The following is a 13,435-nucleotide window of genomic DNA, read 5'->3' as shown; positions in this document are numbered from 1 at the left end:
GTCGCGTAAATGGGAGATGGCGCGACTCGCGTTGGCCCCCATGGGCGGCTGAGTAAGCGGTCATGCGTGCGGAGGGCCGCCTCCCGAGCCACACCTAGCCACGTCCAGTGGCTAGTTAGTCGTCGTCTGTGTGCTTAGTAAGACCGTGCAGGCGTCCTGCTTGGCACAACTCAAGTTCAACTTCACTCGGACAGCACCAGTGCCGGGATTGCGTCTCAACTGCAACTCTTGTCATAAACAATGGCCGCGGATCCGAAGCCTGCGATTGTTCCCCCCAAGCGGGCGAACACCGACTATCCCGTAAGATAAGCTTTCTTTCTTTTTGCAATCCGGGCGGGTGGCTAACTACTGTGAAGCTGATTGACTCTGACCCGTACGGTATCCCTTAGGCGTGTGGCTTGAGTAGTCGAGCTACTGAAGAAATGCTCACATTCTCAGGCATCTGCGGCGGGTTTTCGGATATGCGAGACCATCTGACTATGCAGTCTCTGGTGGAGCTGCGGCGGCCTCTCCTCTTGCCTTTTGGGCCATGGAGAGAGTGAGTCCTTCGCATGTGGGCAGAGGAGGCTTTGCTCCCGTCATGCGGCTTGCAACAGCAATTGGTCTTATTGGAGGCTTGCATATACTTTACCAACGATCATGTAGTATGTGGTCCTCGAAACTCCCCTGTGGATTGACATGCCTTACGACTGACACCAACGAAGATCGTTTCTACGGCTTTACGGAAAACTCAAGGGAGGTTGACATGGATATGAAGGAGATGGTGGATAAAGTCAAGAGAGGAGAACCACTCTACGGGTCCTCGCAAGTGTCTCCTTATTTGCAAGGGGTTGCGGCCAGGAACTCTCGGTTCTCGGAACTATTTATCCACGTCCTTCCGTGGTTTAACATTGTCAACCACGACCAGGTACGTCTTTGTCCCGATCTGAGTCGGTATTTTTCCTTTTTGTCCCTTTCATTATCTTTTTTGCTTCTGCGGCCTCCCCAATTCTTGTGTTCTTCCACTATTCTTCCTGGATCAAATTCATTAATTGAGTCTGGCACACTAATATCCATACAGCATGGCATCGACACGGCCAAATACTACCAACAGGCTGAACGAGAGTTGGAGGCCGATCGTTTGGCAGGGACCGGGTCTACCTGAACATCCGACCAGCACGAAATCTTATCAGGCAACTGACCGATCTGAAAGACTGGGAAACCCTTTTGAGGAACTTTATTATTTTTCACAGGCGCAGTTACGGCATACCTTCAAGAATCTCGCGCTCCAAGAACACTGTTTACAAGCCAAGTTTTATTCATATTTAGAAATTGACAAGTTTCTCCGTTTCATATCCCATTGGGATTCATGAACCAGCATGGCCGACGCTTTCAACACCGGTCGCAAAGTCTGTTTTGAGTTCTCGGTGCTTTTTGGGGCGGGGGTTGGGTGCTAATTATTTGTTAGTGGGCGGTTCTTGGGCTGCATGGGAAAGATTAGACATCTCTACCTTTTTCATTTTCTTGTATATAAAACCGCCGAAGCAGCATGATGGCGTCTTTGTAGAACAATCCCCCTTGCACAGGGTAGGGAGGATCTGTTGTAACGCTGATCAGGGTTAGAGATAGACGTGTATGAGCAAATGGGAGCGCTCGGTGACGAACTCAGCATGTAAGGATAAGATGCTCCCCGTGCCGCCAAACCGCTCATTGCCGCAGCCAAAATAGACCGTTCTTATCTGGTACTGCCTTAAAGCAGAGGCACACATGACACACGGCTCGACCGTGACGTAGAGATCTGTGGCCCGTAGTGTGGACCGGGGATAACTCCGAAGCATTTCACTAATGGCAATAAATTCGGCATGCCTTGTACCCTGGCGGGAAGGAAGAACGTGTGTTAGTAGGGACATGGGAGTAGTCTCAAGCAGTCTCTTGTGCAGTAACATGCGAACATCATGACATTGAATACTGGGGCTAGGCCATTTGTGTCTCTTCTTACAGCCACCAGTTTCTTGCCTCCCCGATCGTTTGCCGTCGTCGTGGATGCGAGGCCACCTACATTCATTGACCTATTGGTATCATTCATCCCAACCCCAACTATTCTGTTGTCATATACTAGGACACATCCCACTGGCGTTTCACCCGTTTGGAGGGCCCTTTCTCCCTGGGATAGTTATAAGTACCAAGGTCTGCAGGAATACTCGTAATGGAGATTTTTACCATGAGAAGGGCTTGCTTCATGAAATAGGCATGTCTTGAATCTTGTTCAGAAACAAGTCTGCGCTCATTGGTTTCTGCATCGGACATTGCGAGAATACTATGCTCGGTGACTGCTTGGTAAGAGCACAGTCGGGTGGGCAGTTTCAAATTCCTCGAGCAATTGGTAGGGGTGTCAACAGCGGGTCAGCGCCGCTTGTTAGCTACCTTTGAAAGAGATAAAGCTGATCTGGAGTAAGGATGGCTGGCATTATAAAAGAAGAGAGAAAAAAAGAGGTTCCCAGTACTGAGTCTTCCGTATCAGTACCAGTACGGGTTCGTGGCTCAAATTACCTACCCATTTACAGATACGTAATGTACAGTATCACCTTGTCTTACCGTACCCCGGTATATACTGTAAGGTAGGTATGTAAGGTATGTACCCACCTAGGTAGACCTGGTATTGTATCGTATACCTGCTGCCCAGACAAGGACCGGACTACTTCTAGGGAACTGCTCACCGCTTTCCACCCACGCGCTCATTGCATCTTGCAAGGATCCAAACGGAAAACTGGCAATCGAGTCAAACCACACTCTCAAAGAATCCAGAACTATGGGTCGGCTATCTACTACTCATGGCAGCCGATGACTCCAAAGTGTATCCCACTGCAGGGCACTGCGGCCGGGGCTCTGCAGAGCCGGTATCCTCTACCCTAGCCGCGCAACTGGCACCGCGTCTCTCATCTCAGGGCACCCAGTCCCATAATTTGGGCAGGGAAACTTTTTCGCAGCTCCGACAAGAGCTTGTTGGGGGTGAATACAACCAGCTACGCCTTGATGATAGCATCACCGATGTCAGCAAATTAATTTGCATTGTCTTGAAAGCAGGTCTGGTGCCGTCTACGCAGAATGAGGATCCTCAGGGCCAAATTCTGGACTGCTTGGACATCATTCAGACCATAGTTGAAAAAGCTCCCCAGATGTTGACGGTCAATCCTGACTTCATCTTCTTGGGGGAAAGGACGCTTGCGCCCTTGTATTCATGGCTGGTGGTACGGCTACTTCACTTGCTTTGTGACTGGGGGAATGAGAGCATAAGCCAACGTGTCGGCACCATATTCTCAACGCTTGGTTTCGCTCAATACAGACATACTAGGGTACTGCTATCTCACTCGGTTTTGGGGCTTCTGCGAGCTTGCACGACCGGTGAGTCTTCGAAAGAAGTGGACTGATCATATTCGTTCCACTAATTCAATCTAGAAATACTTTTCTGTCTTGAAAGTTTGGATCATTATGAGCTGCGAAGTCATTCCGCCATCGGATTAGCCGTGCCTGTCGCTGGCGGGCGGCTCTTTGTAGATTTAAACAACCTTGGTCTCCCTCACGCTATTTTCGATAGAAAGCTCAAACTTGGGTCAGCCTCAAATACCATAAACATTGTCGTCCACTTGCTTGGCTGCTTGATACCGGATCATTCCAAGTCCTCGCCATGCAATCCCAAGATTGTCGCGGGCTTTGTTCGACACAATATGGCCTGGGTTCTGAACGGATATCAGCGGTTGTGGAGCCTCAGCTTTCGTTGGCTCCAAAGCGCCGATCCAGGTGGTTTTGAGGGCCATGCGCGCGACTGTTTGAAAGTTCTGGAACACATCGGAAGTCTCAGTGACCAGTGTATATTCTCATTGCTCGAAACACAATTGACATCCGGGCTACTCCAGATAGTGGGTGAAGTGTTGGTTTCAGAACACTTGAGTCGATTTCGAACATTGCATCCCGGGATCAGTCGGCTCATTGTTAAACTTTCTTACTGCATAGGAGATTCACAGTTGCTTGGGAGAATGGCGAAACAGACAGTTCTACCGAGAATTCGTGAAATTAAGAGAGCACCTTCGCTCTTAGAGCGTTTGGACCCACAACTCCAGGTATTTTACACAAGCTAAAGCCAAATTGATGCATATCAAACTTATCAGATGCCAGGCGGCCATTGAAACTTTTATTGAAAAGCTCACTGGGGCCAATGTTCTGCACGACCATTCTAATACTTTTTCGGTCCCTTGCAACGCAGATACGTCTGACTTGACCAGGCTTACCCAAAGCGCCGGTATCTCGACCAGCAAAGCCCAATCGCCTAATATAAACAATGCATCAAAACACTTCTTCGAGCCACAGCCTTCTGAAGAATTCAGCTGTGAGGACCTGGCTCGTAGGCTAATCCAGAATTGTTTATCACTGCTGAAATTTGGAAAACCTGGCTGTCTGGAAGAGCTTCGCCAAATTTTACTGTATGCTCGTCTGAAATTTCCTTCTATATTCCGCGATGCTGATTTACAATGGAAAATACACAGCGTTCAATTCACGGAAGTCTCGGAACAGCTCCAGTGTGAATTGCTTTCTTTACTCGGCAATATATCATGTGCTATGGCTGGGGGCTTATCAGAGACACGTCGCCTTGGGTCAGAAGACATCTATGTCTGTTGTGTGTGTGATTGTGATACTCATGAGCTTGATCTCAAATCAAATTGGAGATGTTCCGACACCGATGAATTATACAAAATCCTGGCGCATATCGTACCCAAACTTACGCGTGCTCCCCGTCCGAGGATAGCCTCAATGGTTGCACTACGGAGAATCCTCACACATTCACCGGGCTTTCTAGATCTGCGACTCTCGTCATCTTTCTTTGGCGAGTTCTGTTTGCACTCACTTCGGAGCTCCATAAGAGAACTACGAGTTGCCACGGGGTACATTCAGTTTCCCCCCTCTACGCCTCCACCCTCCACCTTTTTTTTAATGAGAAAACCAAAGAAAGGTGGAAATTTGTGGGATCTGATATGCTGACATGTGTCTAGGCATTGTGTCATTGCAGTCACTCATAAAAGGGTAGAACGCGAAAGTCGCAGAGACAATTTTATAATTGTTCTTGAGTGGCTAAGAAGCCTTTCCGAAAAACAGGAGATATCACTGCATGAAACCTGCATTTTGACATTATGCCAGCTTGCAAAGTGAGCCCTTTTCTTCTTCTTTTTCTTCTTTTTCTTCTTTTTCTTCTTCTTCTTCTTCTTCTTCTTCTTCACACATCTTCTAACTCTGTTGGCCGTTGCAGGCTTTCTGGCGACGAAGAAATGAACATCATATTACTTCGTCTTTTAGAATATCTAGGACACCCGAACCTATTCATCTGCGCAATTGCATATACTGAAGTATGTGAATTTAAATTCTATTCCCTTCTAGCCCTATATCCGAGCTTATGCTCCTTGTGATACAAGACGCTTACTTGATTCAGCTTTCGAAACTTGCTCAACAACTGTCTCTTACCCCTGCTGGCCTATTCCGACCATTCTGGGGAACACTTTCTGTCGCGGTCGTAAAGAACTTCCAATCTCGCCCTTATATGGCAGAGCAGCTCTGCAGTCTATTAGGGATGAAAGTAGACGACTTTCTCAGATTGACAGAAGCTTACGTATTGCCCTATTTGGTGCTTACACGAAAACGAGATTTCATCGCCAGGATCGGAGCGACTTACCAGGACGTTAAAACCCCCTTCGACATTTGCTCCGAGAAAGGCAATCTGGCCGCAATACTTGCCTTCTTATTGAGCCAACCTTCGTCGGATCCTGAGCACATGATCATGTCTACTCTTTCCGAGATAGACAATGCTTTTGAATGTCGTACTCTGGCCGAGCTAGTAAGAATTGAGCCGATTTTAATTGCTTGCGATTTGTTGAAAGGACTCGGTGACTCCGGTGACGATAATGGCTCCAGGGTATGCTTGATTTTTTGGCACAATGCTTCTAGTGCTAACGTTGTGAAAGTTCCATCGAGCTCTCCATCTTCTAGCAGCGCTTGTTCCACGAAAGTCTACTCATGGACCCAAAAAGGTGGATCTAATAGGCCACTTTATCGAGGAGCACGTGCTTGGAATAATAACCCAATTCGCTCATGTTATCAATGATTTCCAGATCCGACAGCCCTTGGTTGAAAAGAAAAGGAACATCATGGCTATAGGAGCGATGGTAAAAGTGGCCGGGGGGCATGTGGGCAGTGCGTTGCCGCAGGTTTGTACAGATACAGCGCTCGTTGGATCGAATTGGAGTAGCTAACGGTGCGAAGATATGTGCTTGCCTGCGATCTGCTCTCGAAATCGAAGAGTTGTGCAATCATGCCGTCACCGTTTGGGGTGTATTGATCAATTCCTTGAACGAAGAAGAGGTCGAGCCTTTGATTGACCAAACCCTGTCGATTGTGATAAGGTACTGGAACACTTTTACGGAATCAACCCGAGAGTGTGCCTATAACCTTGTCAAGTTTATTTTGAGACACCACAGCAAATTGGTGCAGGATATCTACCACACCATGCCCTCGCTGGCGTCAATTCCGATGATGTCTGACTTCGAAAGAGAGATGAATGATTTGAAGGGACGGATGGATACTCGCAGTCAGCTTTTAGCATTCATTCGTCGTTGCCAAAGTGAGAATGCCACAGTGGTCGAACAGGCATTGGTAGAGTTGGTGCCCTACCTCTCGAAACATGATGAGTTTCTCCATCGAACTGTTCTCAGCGAACAACCCGATCCGGTTGTTGCACAGTTAACACGAGTCTTGCTTGACTGTTGTGTCAAATTCAACATGAACTCGGACATTATCACACTCATGTCAGCCCGATGTCTGGGTCTTGTTGGTTGTTTAGATGCTAACCGAGTGGATTCTATCAAAGAAAAGAGAGATATCCTTGTCCTGTCCAATTTCGAGAATATGGAGGAGACTTTTGACTTTATCCTTTTTTTCCTTCAACATGTGTTGGTCGAAACGTTCCTGTCGGCCTCCAACACTCGGGCTCAAGGCTTTCTTGCGTATGCTATGCAAGGCTTGCTTAGATTCTGCAACCTCGACTCAGCCGTCACGCAGCGCTCTCGTGATGTTCAAGCAGATGAGAAGTATGGGCGGTGGCTGAGGCTCCCTGAGACGGTTCGCAACACTCTCACTCCTTTTCTCACCTCGAAATATACTGTGACCGTTGGCGCCGTCGGGTCAAATTGCAAGTACCCGTTGTTCTCAACCAACATGACGCATGGAGATTGGCTGCGAACTTTTGTGCAAGATCTTTTACAAAAAGGAAGCGGTGATAATGCACGGCTCATATTTAGCGTATGCAGCCGTGTTGTAAAGGGCCAGGATATTTCTATAGCCTCCTTTCTTCTACCATTTGCCGTTTTGAATCGCGTGGTGGGCGGCACTCCGCGAGAGCAGCAAGATCTGCTGAATGAGCTCATAAATGTGCTATCCCACTCTCTTCCAGAAGCAAACAACCTTGTTTCTGAAGCCGTGTTGTTATGCAGCCAGGTAAGCTTTGCAGAATTGGCTGGGATTCAATGGTCGCTAATCCGGGCTAACTTGTTTGTTTACTCAACAAAGAGTGTTTTTGAGGTACTTGATTATCTATCGAGGTGGCTGCAGGGGAAGAAAAAGCAAATCAATGGCTTCAAAAACCATAACCATCATGCCGGCCGCTTTCACAAGGATACTTCCCGTGGTTTTCTTCTGGACACTTACTCGTCTCAACTCAAATCCGTAGAATCCCTGCTGGCTTCGATACCTCCCGAAGTGATCTCTAAAAGGGCTGTTGAATGCAAATCATTCTCGAGAGCACTCTTCCATTGGGAACAATACATCCGCCAGTGCAAAGCCTATCCAAATAAGAGCCTTGGAATCAACGAGGAGCCCTTATATCAGCGGCTCCAGGAGATCTACAGTCAGATTGACGAGCCAGATGGTATCGAGGGTATTTCTACTCATTTGCATGTACTTAACATTGACCAGCAGGTCCTCGAACACCGCAAAGCGGGGAGGTGGGCTACAGCCCAAAACTGGTACGAGTTACAGCTTGAAGAGGAGCCCGATAATAGTGACGCCCAGTGGAATCTTCTCACATGTCTTAAAGAGTCTGGACAACAAGGTATCGCTTCTCCTGCCCGCCCCCCACCTGCTTGGACCAGCCTACTAAAAGGAGCTAGACGCAATTCTCACGAGGTTTGAAATCCTGAAGTCAACACCCTCGGTTACCAAGCTACTTCCATTTGCTGTGGAAGCGGCCTGGATTACTGGAAAATGGGACAAATTACACGATTATCTTCGAATCTGCTCATCGCAGGGGACCGGAGAGTTCAACATCGGGATTGGCTCGGCATTCAATGCTTTTCGCCATGGACGCAGAGGGGAGTTCGAAACAATTATTAACAACTTACGTCTCCATGTTGCCAAGTCTTTAACTGCCAATTCTGTGGCATCATTGCAGTCATGCCACGATAGCATTCTCAAGCTACATGCTTTGGCTGAAGTAGAATCAATAGCGGATCCCCAGGTCGAACAGAGCGTTGTGCGCTCGGAGTTGTGCAACGCTTTAGATCGCCGCCTGAACGCTTTAGGAGGACACATTGCCGACAAACAGTACCTCCTTGGTTTGAGGAGGGCTGCAATGGCGTTGACGTACGTTTTTGCGCGGAAAGGCCAGCGCCTGTGCTAATATGTATCCTAGTGGCAAATTCTCCGATTTTAACATAGCTGATGCTTGGCTTGCCAGCACGCGCCTGTTACGGAAGGGCAATTTCACCAATCAGGCCTATCAGTCCATGCTTCACGCAGCGCGTCTGGGGGATAAAACAGCCACCATAGAACATGCTCGACTTCTTTGGAAAGATGGCCATCACCGAAAAGCAATACAGACTCTGGAGAGCGCAATAACTGCCAATGAGTTTGCCCTTGGCACGTGTTGCCCGGCGGATGTTGGTGCGGCTCGGATGGCCTCGGATCGGGAGAAAAGCCATGATTTAATCACAGCCAGAGTATGTCTCCCACGATTGTCATTTGGGGGTGGATGGTGATAGCGACATATGTAGCATGGCTAATTCGACTAGGCCCACCTTCTGTTAGCTAAATGGACGGACAGGGCTGGGCAGACGCAATCGGACATTATAGTTCAGAGATACCGCGAGGCCATTAAGCTCCATCCAAGGTATTTGAGAAACGATATTGTGTATCGAGTCACCCCGGACACACGCTAATTGATCATAGGTGGGAAAAGGCTCATTATTATCTAGGGAAACATTACAACAAGATTCTGGAGTCTGAAAAAGCAAAGCCTCTTGGGAAAGAGGCGCAGATATAGTAGGGCTTGTTCTCAGATTTGGACTCAGTCTAGTGCCTAATGTCATAACAGTCTAAGTGGTGAAGCCTCGAAGCTCGTCATTGATAATTATCTGCGCTCTTTGGCTCACGGGAACAAATACGTCTTCCAATCGCTTCCCAGGATCCTGACACTTTGGCTGGAGCATGCGTCCACCGCAGACCAGCCATTTGACCCCAAAAGAGGAAATAACGAGTACGTCCACATCCGCTCTATTGCTATCACTTGCTCATACACGAAAACAATAGAGAATTCCAGATACACACCCTGAATCAACGCAAAAAGAGCCTCGATGATATGCATTCGCAGCTGAAGAAGTACGTCAATCGGATGCCTGCTGCATTGGTGCGTACACTAGGCTCCAGTATCCCACAGCTATATATATTCTAATGATGTAGCTCTTCACCATCCTTCCTCAAGTGGTTGCTCGAATCTGTCATCCAAATGCTACAGTCTACGACTTGTTGACAAAAATCGTTGCCAAAGCAGTGAACTTTTTCCCGCATCAAGGACTCTGGACAGTACTCGCTGTCGTAAAGTCCTCTTCCAAAGATCGCGCCTCGAAAGGCATCAAATGTCTACAGAAAATCACGGTAAGGTCAAAGCACAGGGGACGTTTACTAGGGTACTAAAAGACGACAGGAGGTGAATAAGAAGCTCAGGGTAGACTCACCCTCTGACATGCGTGGAATGATAAACCAAGGGCAGAAGTTCTCGGAAGAGATGCTTAGGCTATGCATTGTGCGGATTGAGGATAAATCTTCCAAAATTAACCTGGCAAGGAATTTGGGCTTCAACCACAAAGTCGCTCCCTGTCGATTGGTCGTACCATTCCAAGCCATGCTGACACCGACTTTACCTGCGAGTCACGATTCCGAGTATCTGAAGGGGTTTAGAGCTTTTCCTAGAGACCCGACCACTATCGAGAGTATGTTGGTCTCCATCATATAGGAACATTTACACTGTGGTTGACATCATCTAGCTGTCCTCAGCGATGCGCAAGTCTTGAACTCCCTCCAAAAACCTCGAAAGATCAGCATTCGCGGGTCCGACGGAAAGATCTACAACATCCTATGTAAACCGAAAGACGATCTCCGCAAAGATCAGCGCCTCATGGAATTCAATAACATGATTAATAGGTTTTTGAAAAGAGATGTTGAGTCGAGCAAGCGGCGCATGTGTAAGTACATACCTGGCGTGCCGTACTTTCATGGTGTACCTACTGATACGATACTAGATATCAAAACCTACGCCGTGACACCTTTGAACGAAGAATGTGGACTCATCGAATGGGTGGACAATCTCAGAACCTTGAGGGATCTTGTCCTTAAACTGCTAAGAGAACGAGGTATCGCACCGAACGTATGTATATACACCCAGCACCGACCGGGCCACCTACACGTGAGATTAACCCTAGACAGTACAACGAAATCAGACATCATTTGAACGAAGCGTGCTCCGATAGCTCGAAGCTTTCCCTCTTCGAAACGGAGGTTCTGTCGAAGTAGGCTTCTGCAAGCTCCTCTTACATCGAGCAGCCATAGCTGACATGAACCTAGGTTTCCACCGGTCTTGCACGAGTGGTTTGTAGAGATGTTTCCGGAATCAGTAGCATGGTTTGCAGCGAGGCTTCGCTATACTCGATCTTGTGCTATTATGTCTATGGTTGGATACGTTTTAGGGTAAGCAGCCTAGTGCTGACTGCAATCATGAAACCTCTTTCTGACATCCACGCCGCTACAGACTCGGAGACCGACATGGTGAAAATATTTTGTTTGAAGAAGGAACAGGCGGTGTTATCCATGTTGATTTTAATTGCCTTTTTGACAAGGTAAAGGGCAACCAGGCTCCTTCCTACTAGGATCCTTTGGGTGATTAACTCTGACAGGGCTTGACCTTTGACAAACCGGAGTTGGTTCCATTCCGTTTGACCCAAAATATGATTGACGCGTTTGGAGCTTACGGCTATAATGGTATTAATCCCCCTATATCCCGATTCAGAACCTTCAACTTAAGATCCATGTCACCAGGGCCGTTTCGAAAGACTTGCGAAATAAGCCTCGGGCTCTTGCGACAAAACGAGGACGCGCTCATGACAGTGCTTGAGACCTTTTTACACGACCCAACAGCTGATTTTATCGGCAAAAAGGTAAATCCCATAAAAAAATAGATTTACCCATACTAATCTACGTGTTGCATCCAGCGTCGCACACATGTAAACGTTCCCGACTCTCCTGCAGGTGTTCTTGAAAATGTTCGGAACAAGCTGCGTGGTCTACTCCCCGGTGAATCCGTTCCATTGTCGGTAGATGGCCACGTCGATGAGCTTATTACGGAGGCCACAGACAAGAAAAACCTCGCCGCAATGTATATTGGGTGGTGCGCATTCTTCTAACAGTTACTTCTCTATTCCGGTCCCAAGCATATATGTCAAATTAATCGCTATGAGAAGTGAAACCAGTATATAGAATGCCAAACACACAAATGTACTTCTACTGCGAGCAATACTGATGCACTGGGTATTTAATCTTTTTTGTTTTTGTTTGTTCAATGTGAGTCGTTACATGTTCATTCTCACTTCAGTGCTGAAAGACTGCCCAAGCCCGCAGGCGTAGCAAAACCCGACAAGTATTAATTCTAAGCAACCACTTACTCCAATTAAGCACTAAACCCCTGCCGAACTATCTTCTTCGCGAGACATAGCGATCACCTCTCTTTCTGCTTGAGCTACGGCTTCTATCACTCTGACTGCTATAGTCGTAGCTGCTGTAGCTAGGGCTGCGGCGACGGCGGCGCGGCGGACTATCCATGCGCGAATGCGATTTCCTTCTGGGGGGTGGCGATGGTGGACCCGAGGACAATGACCGAGAACGACGGGGTGATCTGGATCGAGAAAGGGACCGCGGGCGATAAATATCGTGCTTTTCTGTAGCCTTGGTACGGCCATACCTCCGCTGAGGGGGTGAAGAACGGCGAGAGTACGGGGAAACGCGAGCGCGACTATCGAAAGGCTGGCTACGCCCACTCGTGTGACGACTGAAGGCTCTCACACTTTCCGGGGGCGGTGAGTGAGAAAAAGCTCTTCTGGGGAGGACAATGGACACATTTAGCACAGCACCATCAAGTTGGGCTTCATGCATGTGGGCAATCGCCGCTTCTGCGTCTGCGGGATCATGATAGAGTATATATGCGGTGCCCCTGTTCGTCATAACTTTAAAGAGCACATACGTTAGCCAGCGCGCTCCGCGTTAGTAGAAGCTTTTGCCTACAAGCTTTATTCATTGGAAGATCAAGACTTCGGATATCTCCAAATCCTCCGAAGATCTCTCTGAGATGAGACTCTGTGATATTTTTGGTTAATTTTTCAACTACGATCTTTAATCCAGGTAAGCTTCGCAGACTCTCGCAAATCGGTGGTGGGCATAAAGACGTGATACGTAAAGGGGCAACTAACCTTTGAGCTCCTTGGGGAACTGTCGGGAGAGCTAAAGGTCCGGCCATTGTCGCGATTGCCGTGAGATCGGGAGTCTCGACTCCAATTTCGATCACGACTTGGAGTTCGGCTTAGGCTTCGAGATGTTGGCCGTGATGGCGACAAAGAGCGGGAGAAACTCCTTGGGCGATGACGGCCGTTGCGGCGATCAGAAGGTCGCTCATAAGATGGGCTTCGGCTTCCGGTGTGTCGGGATTCTGAACGAGGGGATAATGACCGTTTGGCAGGGGTGCCTCGAGTATAGTTTACGGCGTGAGGTGAGCGAGTTGGCGAGCGCCCTCGGGAGGACGTTGCAGGCATGGTGCACCCAAGGATATGTATAGTTGAGGAGGTTGAAATATGGTAGAGCTCTCGAGATAGAAACTAGAAAGATTGTCGTCAGGTAACTAGTTGAGCTAGCTCCAAGTTGGGTTAGCGCGTGCGGAGTCGCAATACGGTAATACCCGTCAATGCTGTATTGTATTATATTGTACTGTATCGTGTGTACGGAGTATTCGGGGTGTGTATGTATACATGTATGTGGCATACTGTGCGATATGTGTTTTGTTTGTAGTGTATGTATCTGTGTATTTATGGATGTACATGGT

At 48.0% G+C, this 13,435-nt stretch overlaps 4 protein-coding genes across 4 annotated transcripts; 2 read left to right on the top strand and 2 right to left on the bottom strand.

Moving 5' to 3' along the window:
• Nucleotides 1-240: 240 nt before the first annotated feature.
• Nucleotides 241-1,144, top strand: P170DRAFT_445807 (putative NADH-ubiquinone oxidoreductase 21 kDa subunit; the record flags this gene model as incomplete). Its single annotated transcript, XM_024850741.1, has 5 exons — nt 241-300; nt 357-373; nt 439-644; nt 705-907; nt 1,061-1,144. 5 exons carry the CDS (start codon nt 241-243, stop codon nt 1,142-1,144), a joined length of 570 nt encoding a protein of 189 aa, XP_024705824.1.
• A 202-nt stretch (nt 1,145-1,346) lies between these two features.
• On the bottom strand, nt 1,347-2,286 carry P170DRAFT_354331 (nucleoside deaminase; the record flags this gene model as incomplete). Its single annotated transcript, XM_024844025.1, has 5 exons — nt 1,347-1,432; nt 1,491-1,588; nt 1,645-1,853; nt 2,039-2,143; nt 2,200-2,286. 5 exons carry the CDS (start codon nt 2,284-2,286, stop codon nt 1,347-1,349), a joined length of 585 nt encoding a protein of 194 aa, XP_024705823.1.
• Nucleotides 2,287-2,723: 437 nt separating this feature from the next.
• Nucleotides 2,724-11,858, top strand: atrA (protein kinase MEC1). The gene is made up of 26 exons (XM_024845562.1): nt 2,724-3,381; nt 3,436-4,097; nt 4,153-4,457; nt 4,521-4,916; nt 5,025-5,177; nt 5,279-5,375; nt 5,459-5,938; nt 5,988-6,230; nt 6,286-7,515; nt 7,588-8,128; nt 8,187-8,658; nt 8,708-9,014; nt 9,087-9,184; nt 9,244-9,336; nt 9,389-9,550; nt 9,604-9,700; nt 9,754-9,948; nt 9,998-10,283; nt 10,338-10,535; nt 10,593-10,717; nt 10,777-10,859; nt 10,915-11,037; nt 11,099-11,186; nt 11,244-11,328; nt 11,386-11,504; nt 11,559-11,858. Exons 1-26 carry the CDS (start codon nt 2,811-2,813, stop codon nt 11,748-11,750), a joined length of 7,401 nt encoding a protein of 2,466 aa, XP_024705822.1. The 5' UTR covers nt 2,724-2,810; the 3' UTR covers nt 11,751-11,858.
• On the bottom strand, nt 11,821-13,187 carry P170DRAFT_435713 (RNA-binding domain-containing protein). The gene is made up of 3 exons (XM_024849003.1): nt 12,810-13,187; nt 12,625-12,730; nt 11,821-12,566 (listed from the first exon to the last, which is right to left on the bottom strand). The coding sequence occupies exons 1-3, from the start codon at nt 13,146-13,148 to the stop codon at nt 12,037-12,039; spliced, it is 975 nt and encodes a 324-aa protein (XP_024705821.1). The 5' UTR covers nt 13,149-13,187; the 3' UTR covers nt 11,821-12,036.
• Nucleotides 13,188-13,435: the final 248 nt, after the last annotated feature.

The sequence above is a fragment of the Aspergillus steynii genome (genome assembly GCF_002849105.1).
Source record: "Aspergillus steynii IBT 23096 chromosome Unknown P170scaffold_3, whole genome shotgun sequence".
Classification (NCBI taxonomy): Eukaryota; Fungi; Ascomycota; class Eurotiomycetes; order Eurotiales; family Aspergillaceae; genus Aspergillus; species Aspergillus steynii.
Note: the sequence above shows the minus strand (reverse complement) of the source record. Positions and strands in the feature narration are given on the sequence as shown.